At 41.4% G+C, this 20992-nt stretch overlaps 1 protein-coding gene across 2 annotated transcripts in view; it reads left to right on the forward strand.

Moving 5' to 3' along the window:
- The first annotated feature begins 1511 nt into the window (after positions 1–1511).
- The window catches only part of LOC138582504 (F-box/LRR-repeat protein 2-like), a 255024-nt gene continuing 235543 nt past the window's right edge, over positions 1512–20992 (forward strand). Inside the window, exon 1 of one of the 2 annotated variants that reach the window (XM_069653857.1) lies at positions 1512–2273. In XM_069653857.1, coding sequence (XP_069509958.1) covers positions 2217–2273 — 57 coding nt within the window. In that variant the 5' untranslated portion in view covers positions 1512–2216. The remainder of the gene's footprint in view (positions 2274–20992) is intronic. The other variant, XM_069653850.1, reaches the window with a different exon arrangement.

Raw genomic sequence — 20992 nt, forward strand, 5'->3', positions numbered from 1 at the left:
AGGAGGCGGCAAAAGCAGCTACTGACACTCGCTTCATCGGTCGAAGGACGGCGTAGGAGACTGGCATTGAGGGCAGAGGCTTAGCCGGGGAGCCAGGAAGCTCAAGATGGGAGGAGAGGAGAGCATGGTCAGACCAGGAGAGAAGCGTAGTGAGAGGTTTAGAGAGGGAGATGTCAGAAGTGATGAGCGCATCCACAGTGTGCCCAGCTGAGTGGGTTGGACCAAAGGGAAGAATGGTGAGGGAAAGACAGTCGCAGAGGTTGCGGACGGGTAAAGTGGCTGCATCAGAAGAGTCTAGGTGAATAATGAAGTCTCCAATGAACAGAAGCTTAGATGTAGAGGTCAGTAGAGAAGATGCAAGGTCGGCCCACTCCGAGAGGAAGAGGGAAGTCGGCCCAGGGTCCTGTAGATGTAGCGAGATTGAGCGAGAGGGAAGGGGAGACGCAGAACATACAGACAAGACATTTAAAAGAGGAATAGGATTGAGTGGGTATGACAGACGCAGGGACCCATTCAGGGAAGGCAAAAGCAACGCCACCTCCAGATCAATTAAGCCTGGGTTTGGAGAGGATCTTGTAAGCCTCAGGAAGGAGAGTGTCAAAAGCAGTGACAGAGCTGGCACAGACATGCCAACATGACAGATGCCAGAAGAGTGTTTGACGGCAGAGCGAGAATTGAGGGTGACGAAGTGAAGAAAGTTGCTCCCTTTAAAGGTGTTCCGAGGCAGAGTACAGGGATGTGGTACCTCCATTGGTGGGGGCGAAGAGGCCCGGGGGGAGGCAGAGAGGGGAGTGGGAGGAGGAGGGAGGAAGTTAATGAGTGAGGGAAGACGCCTGTCAAGAAGGAGGAGGTTGGGCTGAGAGCCCTGTGCCATGATAGTGCCATGACTGCTTGAGTTAAAATAATGCAGTCTCTTGCTGACTACATAGGGCATTTTTGCAGCTGCTGAACGTGGGTTAACTTTTTAAGATGCATATCAACTTGATGCAAAACATTTATTGTCTTCAACCTACTCTGAACATGCTTAATAACACTTTTTTAACCAGCTTGGTAAAATATAGGTATACTTAAATCAGTTTGGCTTATTGACCCTTATTTTATGTGCCACCTACAGCCATCCCCCACCCCAACCCTCTTGTTTTATTTGCACCCCCTGGTTTGCCCCACTTAATACTCATTTCTAGTGACGCCTGTTAATGCCCACCTGTGTCAAACGTTACATCGCATGTCAGTTAACAGCCTTATTTTACTCACTTTACTTTCTTGCTCGTGGCTGTTAACATTTTCAGTCAAGAACTTAGAGGTTCATGCAAAATGTAAGCATCCTTGTAAATGCCATCTATTCTTTCCCTCGTTCCTCTAGTCGAAGGTTCATGTGGTGGGGTGTCTTAGCTTTAGTCCTTCTTTTGTGTTAATGTTCACGGATGAGTCCCAGCGTTATGAAACGCTGTGTGTATGAGCTCAAAATCTAGACTCCAATTCCCATGAGACAGCGCGGTGTTTCCCTGTGAATGCGGAAGCAAGGGTGTGTCTTGGAAATCACCGGTTTGTGAAAAGAGTTCAATGAACATACTGCAAATAGAAGTGAACAGAGTTGTAGAGGAGCAGCAGGTGGAGGTGAAAGGGCGGGGGAAGCGGTGTGGGCGTGACAAGCGAGGTGGCGAGAACGAGGAACAGAGTCGAGGTAGATTATGGAGGCGAGGTAGGTCACGAGAAGAATAACGGAAGAAATGCAGCCGAGGACGAGTCGGTGACAGAGGAAGGGTGACATTTGAACAGTGACAGTCCCTGGAAAGAGTGACAGTACGGAGGTGGACGCGGAAGAATGGCAATTGAAAAGTGTCTAGGTGGAATGATGGGTGGAAATTGACCGTGGAAGAGCATCCAATAGTGGTTAAAGGGCGAAAGATGTTTCAAGGAGTGAACAGTCAAAGAACAACTTTGTAATGCGTGTGTAGGGAGAGTTATGAGAAAACTCGCCTGTAATCTATTTCAGACCGAGGGAATTACAATAGGGAGTGAGGAGGTGTGATCAAGAAGAAGGGGCAAGCGGAGGAGGGGCAGATGAAAGGGAGAGAAGTAACAGCATGACAATGAGCCAAAGCGTCCGACAGTGAGATGCAGAGACAGATTCAAAGGAACAGACTGTGAGCTATCTGAGCTTGAAGAAACGGATCGTTGGGGGCTGGCGTCTGCAGCCAGGCCACTGCGAGAGAATGGCCACACGATCCTCGGCGCCTGGAGACATGGAGCCCCCTGATCTGCCACTGGAGGTAATTGAAGGCATTAACAGATGAGATGGGCATGGTCAGCGACCTCAGAATACGATTAACGTAAATAGTGCATGGATGTAATAGTAAATATTGCAATTTGGGGAAAAAGTGCATCGATTCCCCATAGGATGCAAGTATTGCCAAAGGGAAACGTTTTGGCTTTTGTTTAGTCTTGGGATTGGCATTTGCCAGGCGCTGCCTTAATGGTACTAACTGGTCATAAGATGGCAACAGCTGGAAAATAAATGGTATGAGCCTCTGGGTATATAATAGTCCCTGACAAATGCCTATGTGCACGCCAAAACCATTGGATTTGGCATATGTTATTAATAAATGCTTATAAATGAAGTGACTGAAGGCTCACTTCGTTCACACCTTTATATTACACTGGTAGCACAGTTCAAGCTGCAATCAAGCCATTAACTCTAGGAAGTCTGCTTTGAAATAGCACTGGCAGGCCCTTCACAGAACAAGGTTTGTTGTTAATGCATGATAGGGCGTAGAGATCACTCTTCGGACTGTCAGCTCTGAAGGCTGTGCAAAGGCTTCCTGCATTGAAGGAAAACCGCAACACATCATAATAGAAGCACCAAAAACAATGGAAACCTAATGGACCAAAACGGGCTACCCAAAGAAATAAAGCATTCTACTGAATAATAGTAACTTGACGGATCAACATAACCTTGCACAAAAGGACTCAGACGACACCCCACTAAACCTAATAAAAACTCTGTAATACTCTGCATACTCATCTTCAAACACTGAACAAATCACACACGTACTGCTGACACTCCACAACACCCAACAGTAAACTAAACCAATCGAACGCAAATCCCCCCTATACACACACTAATGCACCAAATAACACACAGTGCCAACCAACTAAAAACAAACCAGCACACATTGACCCGTTTTTCTGAACTGAAGCTACCAACAGCACATCAAAGTTCTCTTGTTTTTCCCTCTCAATCCTACAAACGAAGCACTCCCAACCCCCATTCCTTTTCAGATCCGCCAAAGTGCCCGGAGACCATGAAAATGACAGGCGTGTGCGGTATAATTCACAATAACCAGTGCGCCGGCTCTCGTCGGATCTGAGATCCGGCACCAGATGTGTAGCCAGCCACTGCACCAAATAGCCCATCGCAAAATAAAGGGCTTAAGGAAAAAAACAAAGCGCTTTCCGCGCTATGGTAGGGAGTGGGGGGCAGAGCCGAACAGAGCTCATTGGCGAATGCTCTTCTGGCTCCTCCCAGCCCCACCTATGTCACAGGTAACAGGAGCCAAGGCAGACCCTCAGCGAACCTCTCTGACCTAATCTGCTCTGTGCGAGCGCACTGTGCACAGAGCAGATTACAACATTGAGGCGAGCACCCAGGTTCGCTGAGGGTCAAAGACCCTGTGACTTGGCAGAAAGCAGAATCCATTTGGAAAACGCAATGATCACCGTGCCCCCAGCTTCGTGGGCTTGGTGACCGTTGCCTTTCCCAAATGAATTCTAGTATTTGTAGTTTGGGATGTGAAAATACATTTTGACACGGGCGGGGCTAGCTTGAAAAGTACACGAACCATAGCAAGGTACGCTTACTGTGGTTTGCGTACCTTTGAAGCAATTAAAGAAATTGTGCCATTTAAAAAATATTTTTAACATTTCCTTTGATCAGAGTTCAGCTGGCAGCTCCGCTCCTTTGGAACTCCGCCCCCTTGTCCAAACACTGCCCCCACACCGCACTTGTGGGATCCCCCTCGAAATGTTTTCCATTTCCACCACTGACAATAACATAACAATCGACAGAGTCCTTATTCGTGTCTTTTCTCACATCTATTCCCATTAACTTTCCTGTGAATTGTGAGAATCTTTTTTTCAGCACTCCTAGTTTTGTCAGCTAAAGGCACTGAGGCACAAGGCAACGGACCAACAGCATAATCTTTCCAGGATTACACAATTTGCTCAAGTTTATGTTCAGATGACTAGGCCACATTTTTCGTGTATGCTTGGTCTGTTCAATCCGTGCTAGGAGTTATTGGAAACATTGAATCAATCATTTCACATTAAGCTTTTACAGATCCTTTGCATCTTTATGGGTGGTTAGTGGGCAGCGATCTGCGTTAAATCTATTGGACCTCCAGAAAAATATCCCCTTTTCTATCTGTACTATTACCTCAAAAGTATCTACATTATGTGTTTATGTCTGTATGAGGTTCCCTGGCAAAAGCCATTAGTGGCTGCCTTCCTGTGAGGTTAGGAAATATGATTTTATACCATGTGGTATTTGTATAGGTCCTAAATACCACAGTCATGGCTTCAAAACACTTTAGGTTGTCTTGGATGCGTTCAGCAGACTGAATATATGTTGATAAACAATATGCTGCATTGCAGAAGCACATTGCATGGTACTTATACGTTTACATGGTAGTTGTCAAGTGATATTAATCTTTGTGAATAATTCCCATAGCTGTTATAGGAGGTAATTTCACTGAATGCTTCGCATTTTGAAGTTGGAAAAAAGGATGTTATGTATACTATTAAAGATGCCTCAATTGTCGCGAATGACTTATAGAAAACAGAAAATCTAAGCAGCTTGGAAAGTAAAAGTTCAGCTAAACATTTTGTGTCGGACTATCAATGACAAATGGCTGAAATCCTATTCATTTCATACATGTCCTTTCAGAGTAGACCTTTGGTTCAACCGGCTGCCAACCTTGGAAATACTTGGTGGCTGAAAGGGGAGCCATCGATTTTTGAGAAAGTGTCTCTTATATCAAGGATGTGTTGTGATTGAATCATTGTGCCACCTGAGAAACACTTGCCTGATCACTAACCATGCCAGATGAAGTGTGTAGATTCTTTAGAACGTTAAGCATTGTAAAGCTGGAAATAAGGAGCACTTAGGGGGGGTTCTGCTTGGGAGGGGTTGGGGGGGGGGTCCAGGTCGATTTGCTAGGCAGTGTTTTTCCAGATTATATAACTATGTTGAAAATGTAGTGGCAGCCGTTTCACACTTTTAGTTTTGTTCCTTTAAGCATTGCATTTTATCGTTTGATGGGTCAATATAAAGAAAGGTCTGTATTTTTGTTGCATACGATTACGTACACTTATTGACCTTTGTGATGCAATTCACACAATATAATCCGTGTTCTTTTCCTCTTATTTCCACTCCCTGCTTGAATGCGGCGTTTGTAAAGCACAAAGTTCGCGATTTTCACGCCCTTTGTAGCTGCCAGCTGTCTGGGTGAGCCCAGTAATGTTCGGCTTATTTCCCACGATGGGTTTCCTCCTGAGAAGAAGCCGTTTTGCAGCCTTCATAGCATCTCATTGTGGTTAGCAGGTGTGGCTTCCTCCCTTATGGTAGTCCGGTTTTGTTACCTTTCACGACACCCGATTCTGAATTTTCCTGCCAGTTTGTTTTCCCGGGGTGGCCGGGTTTTGCATGCTTCCACGACTCTTTGTAGTGATTGTGTGTTTCACCCGTTCACCTTGCAACCAACCACAAGGTTGTGATCTAATTGTGTGAGTGTGTCTCAGGGTGGAAGGACGTTGCAGACGTCCCCAATGACTGACTTTTCAGGACAAGCTGGTGGTGCGTTATTAAAGATAATTTGTTGGACATTGCCAATTCTCTAGCACGTACGTAGCAGGATTGGTTCCAATTATAAGCTGCACAGTGCATCACGTGATTAACACACTGGACAATCTCGCTGGCCCCCGGTGAGTCCCGCTTGGCAATCTGAGTCTGTGAACTACTGCATTGGGTTAGGTTCCTCCGATTGGCTGGTCATAGCAGCCTTCATAGACGCCTTAATGTGCCCCAACGGGTGTACATGCTGGGTAGATATCACATCTTGTGCAACATCCGAGCGTACTTGACTGTACATCTTTTCTCTCATGGTGACTTTGTTGGCACATTCCACAATACTATAATGTGAAAGTCTTTGTTTTCTCAGGATTGTCTAGATTTCACTCTCCATGTCAGTAGTGGAAGCAGCTTTTGTTCCCGGGGGCAGAGGAGAGACAATAGGGTGCCAGGGGGGGTAGGGGGGGAGAAAGAGGTGGCCACTAGAATGTGATTAGACAGCATGTGTCTGGACAGTTACGACATATTTTTCTCACCAATACATCTCCATAAAATGTCCTCCTCTCATTTTTAATCTCTAGTCCAACCCCACTTAGTTTTCAGGTTACAGAGAAAGAATTTGGTGCCATGTTAGTCAAGTGTTAAAATCAGGCAAAATGCAAGTTTTATACCTTTTTTATTGGACTAATTAAAAATATTATGTTGAACTGGTGGATGCATAAGCTTTCCATGTCCAAGAGACTCGCCAGCTCTTTGTCTGATGTTTCTTCATTGCTCATTTATTGTGTGAATACCATCTGATGGAGAAGTTTCTGGGACGTGGAAAGTTTATGCATCGACCATCTCAGCATAACATTTTCACTCTAAGATGGGCTGGGGCTGGCAAGTCTGCCCACCTTAGCCAGCCTGTAAACCAATAGAGATACAAGGTGGCAGAGTCCTTATTGTGGTTTGTATTGCTGGCCTCAGTCTCATTACCCATAAAGCCCTTACAACACCATGGGGGGGGAAACAAAAAGCAAAATCTTCTTGGAGGGGGTAGTAAAAACAGAAACATAATTGGTTAAGCTAACATGTTTGATACATGACAGGATGACGGTCTAATGAAAAGTGGACTTTATGTGGAAAGATGGCATAATGCCAACTATCAATGATGTATTAAGTGGGTATACTGAAAACCGGCCATGATGTGCCAACTGGACATAATGAAAACTGGCAAGGTCTGCTAAGTGTGTTTGTTGGAACCGGAAAAGTATGGGATAACTAGGCATAATGGAAACAGCTAGTGATGTAAGAGCTATGTTCAAAGATATATACATTAAACAAGTAGGGGATACATTAAACAAGTAGGGGATGATGCTTATTAATCACATTTATTTGGTGTCTTATTTCTAAGGGTGCAACATTGGCTAGTGATAATTGAACTCTTGGCAAGTAAGAAATGGTGTGCTGTGGCGAGTGACCTCTTCATGTATGGCTAGTTGCTTGCAGCTGGAAACGTTGCTCACTTCAATCACCCAGTACCATCAAACTTTGCACTCAAAGTGCCTGCCAGTGTCTTCTCAAAGCAGTCTTCTGAGAGTTAATTGCTTAATTGGAGCTGTAAACGCGCTGAGGGTGTAACAAACATTTCTTAACCAGGTCTGCCTTCAGCTACTCGATTTTGTAGGCACTATGCGTGTCCTTCAGGGAAATCCTGTTAAAAACAAGCACTGGCAAAACGAACAGCTTTGGCTTGTTCATAAGTATTAGGCATTTGCCAGGCACTGCCATTAGATGCCCAGGTACTCGCTACATTTTTCACGCACCTGCTGCCATCAATATCCAGTTAATACCACTACAGCAGTGCCTGGCAAGTGCATTTCCCATGTAGAAGCCCAACCTGTTGGCAATGCCAATGCGTGTTTAATTTCTTTCCTTCCGCTCTTAATCCTTAACCGCTCAGTAGAGACTCATTCATAAATGCAGTTCTTTTGAGTTTACGTTTCAATTTGTAATAAATACTATCTCCATTTTCTTTTCAAATGAACGCATTTGATTTTCGATTCAAATAGAAATATTTGTTCATGGTTTTGCAAATGTTGTCGCTTTTATGCTTTCTTTGCAGACATTGTTGCAAGTTGTATTCTTCAAAATATACTATGTTTTCTTAGTGCTAAAATGTTCATCAGATAGTTGGAACACTGCTTATTCCCAAATGAGGAAAAAACCTTGACAAGGAGCACTCACTGGACCTGATTTTCACCGTTTTACAATGTTCAATCCCATTGAAAAACACGTTTTAAATCCGGGCCCCCTTAAATAATAATAATTTGCAAATATATAGCGCTACAAACCTTCAGGTATCCGAGCGCTGCTTATTATTACCCACAGTGTGTGGTGCTCATTTATCGACCTCGGAAGGATGAAAGGCAGAGTTTGACCCTGCCTGGGATTCGAACCTGCATCGCAGGCTGTGCACAGATGTCAAAGTGAGCGTTCTACTCGCAGTGCTATCCGACCTATGTGCCAGTAGCATTATTTATGGAATTTTCAGTTAGTAACAACAATGCCATCCATTCATATTATCAGTATATAAAACACAGAATTAAACATTAGAGATCAAAGTATATCCTTTCTTAAAATTTCGTTTGAGAAAAAAGACGTATTGTAGGTTACTCATGGAAATAACTTATTTGTATTAAGAAGAGGTATTGGTTGGCGGTCTTGCGGGAGGTAACGGTGGGCTGGAGGATGTCCCCCTCACCCCCCGTAAATATTTCAAAAACATTAAAAAAGCATATATATATATATATATATATATATATATATTTTCAGTGAAAAAACTTTGTTAAAGGGATGTTATGGTTACAAGTAAAACCGAAAAACACCTGAAATTCGCCAGTAGTAAGCTAAGCAACCATAACTCGTGCCACCAGCGTGCACTGCTAAGAATAACACCCATGACATCAAAGATGACATCACAAATATGATTGATGACATCACTGATGGCATCACATGTATAGCCCCTTCTTTTTTTGTTGACTGACATATCTAGGCCAGGTGAGTTTATTCACTGACAGTCAAAAACCTAAAATTAAAAAGGTATTACATTTGTAGACATTGCTATTCTCACATGTTCTTACAGTACTTTCCTTAGAAGTCAATCGCATCTTATGATGCACATACATAGGGGAAGAAGCAGGCCTGAAACACAGCAATCATTTCTATGCTTAAAGATAATCATGTTGGTTATACAGTGGCTCATGATACTGCCTCTTGTTTACTTACTTTATTCTCCCTGTATAAGGCTCATATTTGTATACATTGTGGTCTCTTAATGTTTTGTGTGTAGTAGTACAAGTATGTAGTAAGTGATGCATTATTACCTACTTAATATATGTTTCACAGTACGCAAAAGTCTGATACAGAATCATTCACCGTTTTACTATCCAACATTGAAAAGTTAGAAATATTACATCTCTATGGTGTATGCTGCAGCCAATGCCTATGTTTCTGTATGAGTAGGTTCCTGTACTAGAAACAACCCTGCAATGGAATGTTCTTTGGAACAATACATTGCATAATCAAGTATGTAGTTCATCACACATCTCCAGATGACCATGACCAATTTTTTACTAACATTACATTCACAACAACTTGTAGGGACTTCGATGAAAAGTAAATGCACATGTGATGTCATCAATCATATTTGTGATGTCATCTTTGATTTCATGGGTGTTATTCTTAGCAGTGCACGGTGGTGGCGCGAGGTATGATTGCTTAGCTTACCATAACTGGCGAATTTCAGGGGGTTTTCGGTTTTACTTGTAACCATAACGTCCCTTTAACCAAGTCTTTTCAATGAATTTCATAGGTTTTTATTAGTGCAACTTAACCATAACCTCCCCTTAACAAAGATTCTTCATTGAATTTCATATGTTTTTATTAGTGCAACTTAACCATAACGTCCCCTTAACAATGTTTTTTTCAATAAATTTCATGGGTTTTTACCATTGCATGCTATTTGCCTACAACTTACTAATATCGTACTTACCAAATATAGCAATATTTTTTTGTCCATTTTACATAGTGTCACCTTTAAAACGTTTCCATTTCCCACCTTCTAGAATCATTTTTAACACTTCTATACACTTTTTGCAACAATTTCAACTAGTTTTGCATGCGTAGACGTCTACGAACATCTGACTTCATTGCGAAACCTCCAGACAGTGCCACATGACCATACGCTGGCGGGTGGCATGATGACGTGTCCAAGAACCCGTCCGCACTTCACGATAAAATACGTACTTCGCTGATAGTTCGGAACTGCATTTTCTACTGATCTAGGAACTTTCAACTTCAAAATTTCCCTTGCACAGCTCCAACACCTATTCCTACTTATCCATTAACAATCTAGTATACAGTACATACTTTTTTAGCAAAACTGCTATTTATGTTAAAATGGAATCTGTTAATGCCATCCCTCCTCCCCAAGACACCCCACCACTGCTGTAATCAAGAAGCATGAGAAACACTGCCCCCTACCTTAGAAATAACACAAGCGCAACATTTTCCCCTGTCCACCTGCCCCTCCATATTAGTGTTCGTTGCCTCTTCCCTCATTTCCCTCCCCGCCTTTCGTTCTTAGCGCTCCTGCCAAAAAAAAATACATCCAAAAACAACAAAAGAAATGTTCCCTTAGGAACCACCTTTCACAGTTAAAAAATAGAGCTAAAAAAGACTCCTCTACTTTATATTTCTCAGTAAAGTACATAGACTCAATAAGATTTCAATAAGATTTTCCAACATTTCCATTTGCATTTTGTGTTATGCTAATGGAAATATTGTGACGTTTATCCCCTGTTCCAGGGACTGGAGCGGTGGATACCGGCCTGGCAGCCCAAGCGAAGCGAGGGTGGATAACGAGGTCTCCGGGCCATTATCCCCCATTCCAGCCCCTGCAATGGGAGATAAAGGCCATTAGCACCCTATGTTGCCAAAGCGGGAACCCGGCGTGCTAAAAAAAGGATTTTTCTTCCTGGCGTCCTGGTGTAGGAAGGAAAATCCTTTTCCAAGATGGCCACCATGGAAAGGGAAGGCAGGGTTCCGTACAGGGCCCCTCTTTGCTTTCCATGGCAGCCTACAGAAGGCGAAAAGAGAGCCCTATGACCATATTACCACAAGCACATTTTTCTTGCCTTTCAAACCTATCCCAATTTCAAATAACCTTACCACAAAGCCAGTCCCACGTGGACATGGCCACTTTAACCCCATTTGTTGTCCCTCGTGGTCATGGCCAGTAGCCAGATCTTCCGGATCATGACCTTATTCCCTGAACCAGACAATCTGGCCACTGCCGATGGCCATAGGCTACACCTCAGTCACCAAAGGTATATCACTATTTTTTGTACCTACATTATGACACTTGTCAACAAATAAAATGCGGGCACATTTGCAAAACCATGCTTTTAGGTCCTTACCAATGTTCCTTACACAAGTTTGCTGGAAATCCACCCACGTTGAATTTTTTTCAAAAGTGTCAAATGTATGCAAATACAAAGTCATATAACCTAGCCCCCACTTGACAAAATCCATTTTGACTTTACGAAAACATTTATATCTAGATCTATAATCTTTTTGCCAAAATGCCACCACATGTATAAGCTTTTACAATATTTTGGGACCCCCATCTTGACAAAATCCCACCAAACTTTGCAAAAACATTTATATATAGATCTGTTATCAATTTGCCAAATTAAGTGTAGATTCATCAAATGGCATCTCATTTATAAGCCTTTACATTATTTTGGGACCCCCTCTTGACAGAATCCCACCAAACTTTGCAAACCATTCAGACTTAGGTCGGGAATATAATTGCAAAGGAGTAGTGCGTTCAAAAATATTATTGTCCCAAGCGTTCGCGCATGTGTATTTAAGCATACGTTGCACGATCATAAAAACTTTTCCTATGCACCTAACTGTGGTTTTCCTCACTTTTACGTATGCGAAATCAGGCAGCAGGGCGCAGCCATTTTGTGCTATTCTTATCCGTTGCTGCATCGCCCTAAGCTCAAGTGCACTTTCAGCACTAAAGCATAGTCCCCGCCCCTGGAGCTGACATCACCATTCCTAGCGATATTCTCCACCTATGTCCGTGCAGCATAGCCAAACGCAGCCAATCATCACCTACGTCCAAACGTCAGTTGACGCAGAACCCGGAATATCAACACACATCCTTTCACAGCACAGCGCGTCCCAATTCTAAATACAAAACACTATTTTAAAAGGAAACCGCAATACTCTCATTGGATGGAGGAACTGTGATTCGCAAGGCTTCGGCATCAGCTTGTTGCTACACCACTGATGTCAAGGTACTCCATATTGCCGGTACTGCGAAAGGGCATATGGGCCCAGGGCGATCATCCCAAAACAGGGTGATGGTCATCCAGCCATTGAGGTGTATCATCAACTGCCGGCTGAAGAAGCCATCAATTGGTATCTGGAAATGCAGTAGGGCAGGATGTGGCTGTGTAGAAAACGTAACAGAAATGTGTCTCAGTATCCGTTCTTAATTCTATTCTAATCGATCCATTACTTATGCACCGTGTGAAAACTAAGGATGAACACAAACGAGAAGCAATGCAAACACAGAGAAAACCACGTTCAATGTTGGAGTCAACGATGTGATTGAGGGGTTAGTGCTATGCAGTGTGTTTAGCTCGCAATGGGAGGCCAATGCAGAAGTTGACTGAAGAATTCGAATGACACATAGACAGCATTTTAACGTAACATTAGCCTAGAATTGGGCGTTGGTGAAACCTGTGCGAACACAGACGTGGACTCCATGCATATCGGTGCTGGACTGCTCACGTGCCATGGGACAAATACAAGTACACACCGGTTGTTTCTGAGTCTCCTCACCAATTGCCAAAAACAACAACCAATTGCAATGTTAGCCAGCCATCCATTCTGGTCATAAAATGAAACCTTGATTCCTTTTGTCTACAAATTCGTCTACAGTAAAACGTACATAATAATCAGCATTTCCATTCTCTTGGCGTAACGCGGAGTGTCTGTTAAGCTCAACGATTTTTAAACAAATGAAAGTTTTGGAATGCTGACCCTTATCATGTTTGACGTTTTTACATACCTCATGCCATTCCTTTTCTTTTACTTACAAATCCTCCCTTTATTTCCAAGGACAAAAATCAATACAGGCTTATGCCTAGCTTGCTTTTGGTACATGGCAGCAACAAAATAACTCGGCAGGACGTGAGGGAGTAAACAGCTCAAGGCATTGACCTTGAGGCCCACGGCATCGATTCCCACGTGCACCACTGTAGAATTAGGAATATTTATGAAAAACAAATTGTTTGCTTGCATACACCAATGCCACGTGAAATTTCCAGATATTTACCCATTTTATGAAAACACTCGGAATTCATAATCCACCTGTTAGCTGAGCACGTCTCCAGTTTTCTGCTAGCGAACTCCGGGCACAAGGGGGCACCAACAGTCCCCACCTTTGCAAAGGCTGCACACAGCGAACAGTGACTGCCCCCCACCTTTTTCCTCCAGCTCCTGTGTCAGACTAGCCTATTTGTCACGGCTGGTCCACCGCGAAGTGTTATAATTAAAGCAGTGTATTGGTTTTGCTTCCACTCATAAGGTCTTTGAAGAGCAGTATCCCTGTACCCCCACCCCTGCAATCATTTGGAAATGGAATGTGTTTGATATAATGTTTTACAGGGCGGCAGATATATCGGTATGCTGAATCTCTATGAAGACTTTATTCTTCTCAATGCCACTCTCCTAGTCTCATTACCTTATGGATGTGTACAATTATTATTATTATATTTTGTATTTTGGGGCCCTTGCGCCTTCAGACCCTACCCCCGCACCACCTTAAAATCACCTCCCATATACCTAACATGGAGTGCTCAAATGGGCATCTCTTGCAGAAGAAATTGACAAACAGGGTACATCTGGAAAGACATTTTTTGTACGCTTTATTCGGACGATTTATACTTTTGATAGCTTTGAAATTCAAGTTACACATGTTTTCCATTGGTCGATGTATCAAAATTGTTGAACATACAAATAGCTGATAATCATTTGTATCGGGATGCAAACTCTTCCACGAGTTCTGCTTTCGGTGAACAGGGCACGTTTGCAATGTTTTGTGGCAATGTATGTGTCATAGGAACCAAACCACGAACGATTCCATGCGTATGCATGTCCAACACAGTCAAAATCAGATCTTTCATGAAATCTAATTCCATTTCCTGGTATTTTGGCTTGACCACCCACTTTTTGGTTCTTTTTCCAAAGACCATTCCGTATCGAAGCATTCCAAATTTGCCAGCAGTTCTAGATTGTTGTCTGCCTATGTTCTCGTTATGCGCTAATAACGCAAGTACTGTGCAAGATTCCATACCCTGTATACCGAAATGCAATCTCTTGGGCCGGTACTTTAGGCACCTATTGTGGAACACCTCCAAATCTCCTGTGTGACAGAAATCTGTGTGTCCCCTCAGATCTCTTGATAGAGTTTTATCAAACACAATCTTCTCAAGAGCTTTGTGTGCAGGTGAAGATGGAACCAACCACTTCTTCTTGCATTCCTACTCCTCTGTTAAAGGTCCATGTTCACACTTGTGAAAATTTTGGTTTTCTGTCCATGAGTGAATGTTGGAGCAGTGGTGCATCAACGAGCGCCATTTTTCTATTAGAATTTCCAACTGCTTTTCACCAAACCTGTCAGCGAACTTCTGTTCCTGGACTTTTCGCACACCTGTTTTTTTGCTTCTTGCAGCCATATCCCATCCTCATCACCCCTCCCCAGAGATTATTTGATAGGTTTGACAAGTGCAATGTTGTGTCAATGGTCACTCTCCACGAACCAAGATGGCGGTCATTTCCAAAAATCTGACGCACTTCGCGCTTTTCACCAGCCAATCAGCAGGCGTGTCTGTGGACACCACGTTGCCTTCGAAACCACTCGTAGTCCTATCCGCGGAGCAAAAAGGGATGTGTGTGTCCGCGGAGCGGACATAGATATCACTAATTCTTTGGGACCTACTTTTTGAACTTTAAAAAAAAAAACAACTGGAAAGATTTTCACCAAATTTACAAAAGCACGCTTTCGGGACCAAGCCGCCGCTCCTGTCGCAAATTTGGTGAAAATCCGTCCAGCGGTTTGGGCTGTAGGCGTGAGCACATTTTTTTTTCTCCATTCAGTCTATGTGAAAAAAGAAATTTTGGGACCCTCCCTATAACTTTGCCCCCCCCTGGACCAAACCTCACCAAACTTTTCTTAAAAAGTCAGAGTGGGCCATATACTTTTTTTTGTGCAAAGTTTGGTGAGGATTCATCCAGGGGGAGCGAAGTTATGAGCTGCCCAAAAAGTGCTCTTCCTATGGGTTTAGCAACTTAAACATAACTACCTGGCCGCTACCGCTGGGGCTAGGCGATATATGGATTTTTGGAGATATATCAATATATTTTCAAAATCGATCTAGGGTGAGGCAATATCGTTAACATTGAGATATATGCATTATTACATGTACTACATTTTTTTCCTGAATTTACATTTTGATTTTTACACAGATGTGTATATTCTGAAACAGAAAGAGGAATCCTTTATTTTGATCAATGCCTTATAAATAAAGGTGTTTGTTTCATCTTAAATGTAGTTGGCTTACAACTGAGCATTTAAGCCACATAAACAATATGGAGATGTATATCGCCAAAAATATTGAGATAAGACTTTTGGTCCATATCGCCCAGCCCTTCTTTCACACTTCCAGTCAATATTCCAATATAACTTCTCCTCTTTGAAGGACTACTACTTTCACTTTTTTTCTCCATAAAGAACAATATTTTGTCAGGATGGTTGTACCAAAGTTTATCATAACCACATTAGTGGGCTTATCACTTTCTTTCCACCACAACTTTCCACCACAATGCAGTACTTCAATATCTTCTTCCTGGTTCAATAACCTGCTAGGACTACCACCAATAATCAATGTCCTGGTGTACTCGCCTGCCAGGATAAAAACTCCTATCTTTACTACATGTACCTTGTGGTGAGGTTTGCGCCCAACCTTAGAAAATTCTTTGACTTTTAACAACATTGAGATTTACAATTTCTTCCATCGGGATACAGTACGCATTGATGCTGTTTACTCCAATGATTAGTTTGCCACATGCAACGCAGGTTATGTTCCTCTCCTCATTGATACTCTCTCCAAGGAGGGCTTCTCTTCTGCCACCTTTGGGTTTCTACTATCACACCAATTAACTGCTGGTAATGTCTCTTATTCTATTTCTCTCTTTAGGAAAATTATTTCCCCTTTTATTTGTAATTGCCCTTCTTTGGCTAAGGCATTGCTGGTTGTTTTTTTGCTCAGATATTGCCTCCTCGTTACTTTGGCAATGACGGTTACAGTATGTCTTAAATGTTGCCCCCGCTGTACTTTGGCAATGATGGTTGCAATCTTGGTTTAATATTGCTCTTTCTTTCCCTTCTCACTTTCTCTCAATTTTGATATCACTCCAACATTGCTTTCTTTCCTTAGGTCGGTATTCAAATACTTGCAAGCAGCTAGCGGTGCACCCTGGGGTCACCTAACAAAGGCCAACTCACCAGTCTCTCCCTGCGAGTCCGCTCGACATGCTGCTGCCACTTCTGCTTCTTCTGTCGGGTCTTCAGCTCTCCGACTCTTATGGCTTTCTCAGCATGATAATCCGCTGCAAACACAGCAGCTGGCTTCTCCTGTTACTACTTTTCCTTCTTCTAATGGCCTGCACCTTAAGGGGCTTTACATATTAAAAAGTCCCGCTCAGGTGTGGGTCAATAGAACAACTAGACTGCACACTGCAGTTCTGTGCCTCTGAGCCCCTCTTCCTCGTCCCAGTACCTAGAGCATTATGGGACTTGAAGTCCCTAATATTCTGGTTCATTTTTATATCACAGGCTTCTACTGTAATCATATTTAATTCACCCTGTTTATAGAATACACCTTTAGGGTAGGGTGTTAGAGGAATTGATGGTTGGTTCTTGATTTCATAGCTGAAACCTCATGGGGAATCATGCCTATCCGAGTCAATGGTATTGATGCTCTGAACCTTATATATATCATTCCCATGTTGACTATAAGGGTTTTCACTATTCACTACTACCAATTTGGGTAATTTTGTGACGGGAAGCCTTCCTCTGACAACAAGCCATTAGGTATTATGGAAATCTCCCCCTCCGAAGAAGATTAATACTGCGTCTCTCCTAACAGAGTCATCCTATTCCCTTGGTGAACCCCCACCAGCTACCCCTAGGTTTAGGAGCAGGTAGCGGCTGCCTTGCCATGGACAACTGGGAGGAGACTTTAGGCAGGGATTCTGTGAGGACTCCGCAGGATTCATCACAACATATATTGAACAAAACCTTTTTTTACAAAAGGTTTAAGGTTAAACCAACAAAAATATAGTCAGCAAACATCTGAAATGATAGCTTTAACAACATAATAAAAGTTATTAATACATTAAAAACATTATATTAAAATCAAATATGGTAACCTTAACTCACCCTGTTTTGTTTTTCAAAATTGTGTTTTTGATCTAAAATAATTTATAGTGAAAGTAATGTGTTGTGTCAATATTTGTTTTTAATAAATGCTAAGCTGGTTTTATGTTTTTTTTAAATGTTTATTGCATTTGTGCTGCTTTTGTTAATATTTACAGTTTGCATTATTGACTACATTTTAATTTAGCACTCATTACATATTTGCATTTGTGCATACTTTAATGACTGTAATGTTGTGCATATATTTGTAAAAGGAAATGTTACTAAGCTATTACGGTATACATTTAAATACTTTTGTACTTGTTTAGTGTATGTTTTCTTTTTATAATATGTTTACTCTTTAGTAAATGATATGTATTTACATTAATCTGTACCTAATTTTGTATATGTAAAGCATTACACTTTTGTTATTGTAGATTTTAGTTTATAAAATATTTGGTGTATTTCTTTAATTGCAATTTTTGGGAGGAACTCTGCTTGTGTATAATATATTTGAAGTTTGTTATTATGTAGTAATTTTGTATTATACAAATATATTTTTTACATTTTTAACAAATATAGGTCTACAGTTAACGTACTTTTGAAGGATTTTACATTTTCTAGGACTACTTGTTTTTATGTGTGAAATTGTTATAATGTAATGCTATTCTAATATGTTAAGCTTTTAAGTGTAGAGGTGGGTTAAGGTTACCATGATACTTGATTTTAATATATTCTTTTAAATGTATATGTTGTTACCATTATTTCTAATGTTTGTAGACTTTAAGTTTTTGTTAGTTTAATCTCAACACTTTTGTGTTTCAAAAGAATAAAAAGGCTATTTTCCCTTTTTTTACAGTTACATGATTATTGATTTTGAGTGTTTGTTGTAATCCTAGAGTGTTGTAAGAACATGCAGTATACATATGTGTGGGGTATAAGATCATGTTGCATAACAGCACTTGGCATACATGCATTTGTTGAAAGACTGTGTGTTGTATCTGTTGTGGGTGCATGTGTTGTAAGGAGCAGGTGTCACAGGAGCGCATGTTACGTCGGATGGTGCGTTATGGAGCATGTGCTGTAGGGGTGTGCGTGTGTAGTAGCAGCAGCATGTGTAGTAGGTGCACGTGTCATAGGAGTATGGTTGTTGGAGTGCATGTCATAAGAGTGTGTGGTAAGAGTGCATCATAAGAGTGTGTGGTTGGAACATGTGTCGTAAGAGCATGTGCCATACATCTACTTGTTATGTGTAGTACGCGCGTGTGCAGTAGGTGTGCTTGTTATCAGAACATGTAGTATAGAAATGTGTGTTGTAAGAGCGCATGTTATAGCCACGGGTGTCCTAAGAGTATGTACCATAAGAGTGTGTGGTAGGAGCGTGTGTCATAGACGCACTTGTCATAGGTGCATGTGTGGTAGGTGCATGCATCATAGGTGCATGTGAGAGCACTTGTCGTACATCTACATGTTATGTGTATTAAGTCTGTGTGTATTAGGTGCCCATGTCGTAGGAACATGTTATTAGTGTTCATATACACAATGTTAATATCACAAATGTACATGTAAGGATTTTTTATTTTTTTTAAAACTCCATTCTGCTCCTGCATTGTATACCTCGTATAGTGTACATTTTTATATTGAAGGGGTACATTTATTCCATTACTTTAAAGCTGACATCAAAGTCAACTCAACATTAATACAAAAACGGTGTCCCAACCAGAAAGTTCTATTTGAATGAAGTTGAATCACTTATGCAATAGCAGAGGTGTGCTAGTCCTAGGCGTTGTTGTAGATTCACTGCCTATCTCATGGAACCCAAATCCGCTGAAAATCCATTTCCAAGGCCTGGTATATCTAATGCTTTGTTTTCCATCACACAATTCAGTTATTTAGTTAAAAATGTTTTTATTGTGTGCAGATAACCAATTTCTTGATGGTACAAATGTAATGGGTTCATATATTCAAAGGTAATGCAATGGCAAGAGTGCCAAATGAATGTAACAAAGACACAAAAAAACAAGCAACAAGGAAAAACATATTTCACATGTTTATAATAATAAATCAAAAAGAAAGTGTTTTTCTATCTAACTAATGAATATTGTTAGAGAAAGTCCTGCCCATAAAAATGATTGATGGGCGCAGGGATGTACGTGGATCTCATGCTGTGCATGAAAGAGACCAAATGCCCAGAAAGGTGCGATTGCAAGATATCGTGCAGGGCTTCCAACGTTTCAACTCAGACTTGCCTTTGATGCTAGGTTTTAGATGTCAATTGTTTAATGTACGAACTGCTAATTGCATAATATACGAACTGTAAAAAACATACGTACTGTTCTTATGAAATATAAATGTTCGTTCCATGTTTTTTCAGTGCACCAATTCAAGCTAAAATCCAGGCGCTTGCAAAAAATGTGGAAAATTGAAGCATCCAATTTTGAGATATTGGGCTGAAAATGTGTTTTCCCCCATGTTAAAATCTGTTCAAAACGCAATGAAAGTAAAACGTGTTTAAACTATGTAGGCCTTAATGTACACATTGGAAATGTTGCATGCACAGGCGGCTGCTTCGCAATATTACTCTGGAATATTTTCAGATTTGTTCATGTAAGTGTTCAAAAGTTATTAAGAAATGTAATTTTCTGAAAAAACTTTGTATTAATCTTAGCTATTGCTAGTGCGTAGACATAATATACATATTTTGGCACACATCTTCATTTACCAGCCAACAAAGTATGTCCCCAGGTAGCTGCAGTGAAATAAAACACAAAGGATCCGGGCACTCGTGGGTGGGGTGAAAAGGTGCAGCCAAATGCTGTATGTTTATTTAATCACAATGAAAATAAGCATTGTTTTAAAAGTGAGATAACATCTCTCTGACACAGAATCATGGCGGATTACTAAAATAACACCTGCATGGTAAGATTGCCATGCATTCCGTCCATGACTAGGACTTATTCAGGCAGGTTAAACTCTACATTACATTGCTTCTCTAAATAAAGTTTGTAATGGAAGGCATTTCCTGTTCACTCATCCATCATGTTACTTCCAGGTGTCTCAGTCATTACCTGTGGAATTCCACCATCTTGGACTAATGTCCTAATGTCCTAATCTATGTAGCTCATTGCAATACTCCATGGTTATTCTCAAATGTATTCGAGATCAATGTTTTCCTGACTCATATACAAAGTGTGAACTTTCAATTTCCATTCAAAATTATATACGCATTTGTAATCGGAAGCAAAGCGTTTTGCAGACAATGTTGTACTCCCCCCCCCCAGACTGGAACGTTTGGGAAAGATTCTATAAAAAATAAAAATTGGATTAAGAACCATCCACATTCATTTTCCCACAGACAAAAAAGGTAAAATCTTGCTCGACCGCACAGCCAAAACCGCTGAGAGGATTTGGACCAGGTTTGAAACAACCTGACCATAAAGCATTGACTTGCAATCCTTTTGTGGTTTGGGGTTATTCCGGCCACTACTTTTTTATTATTAGACTGAGAAGTGGGTGCCCCCTCCTGAAAATATATAGGTATATCTGCCCTGATACATTGAGTATCTCAGTGTTTAGGGTGTTTATAAAAGAAATAGCTGCCA

Source organism: Ambystoma mexicanum, chromosome 1p, assembly GCF_040938575.1.
Source record: "Ambystoma mexicanum isolate Mex_15411 chromosome 1p, UKY_AmexF1_1, whole genome shotgun sequence".
Classification (NCBI taxonomy): Eukaryota; Metazoa; Chordata; class Amphibia; order Caudata; family Ambystomatidae; genus Ambystoma; species Ambystoma mexicanum.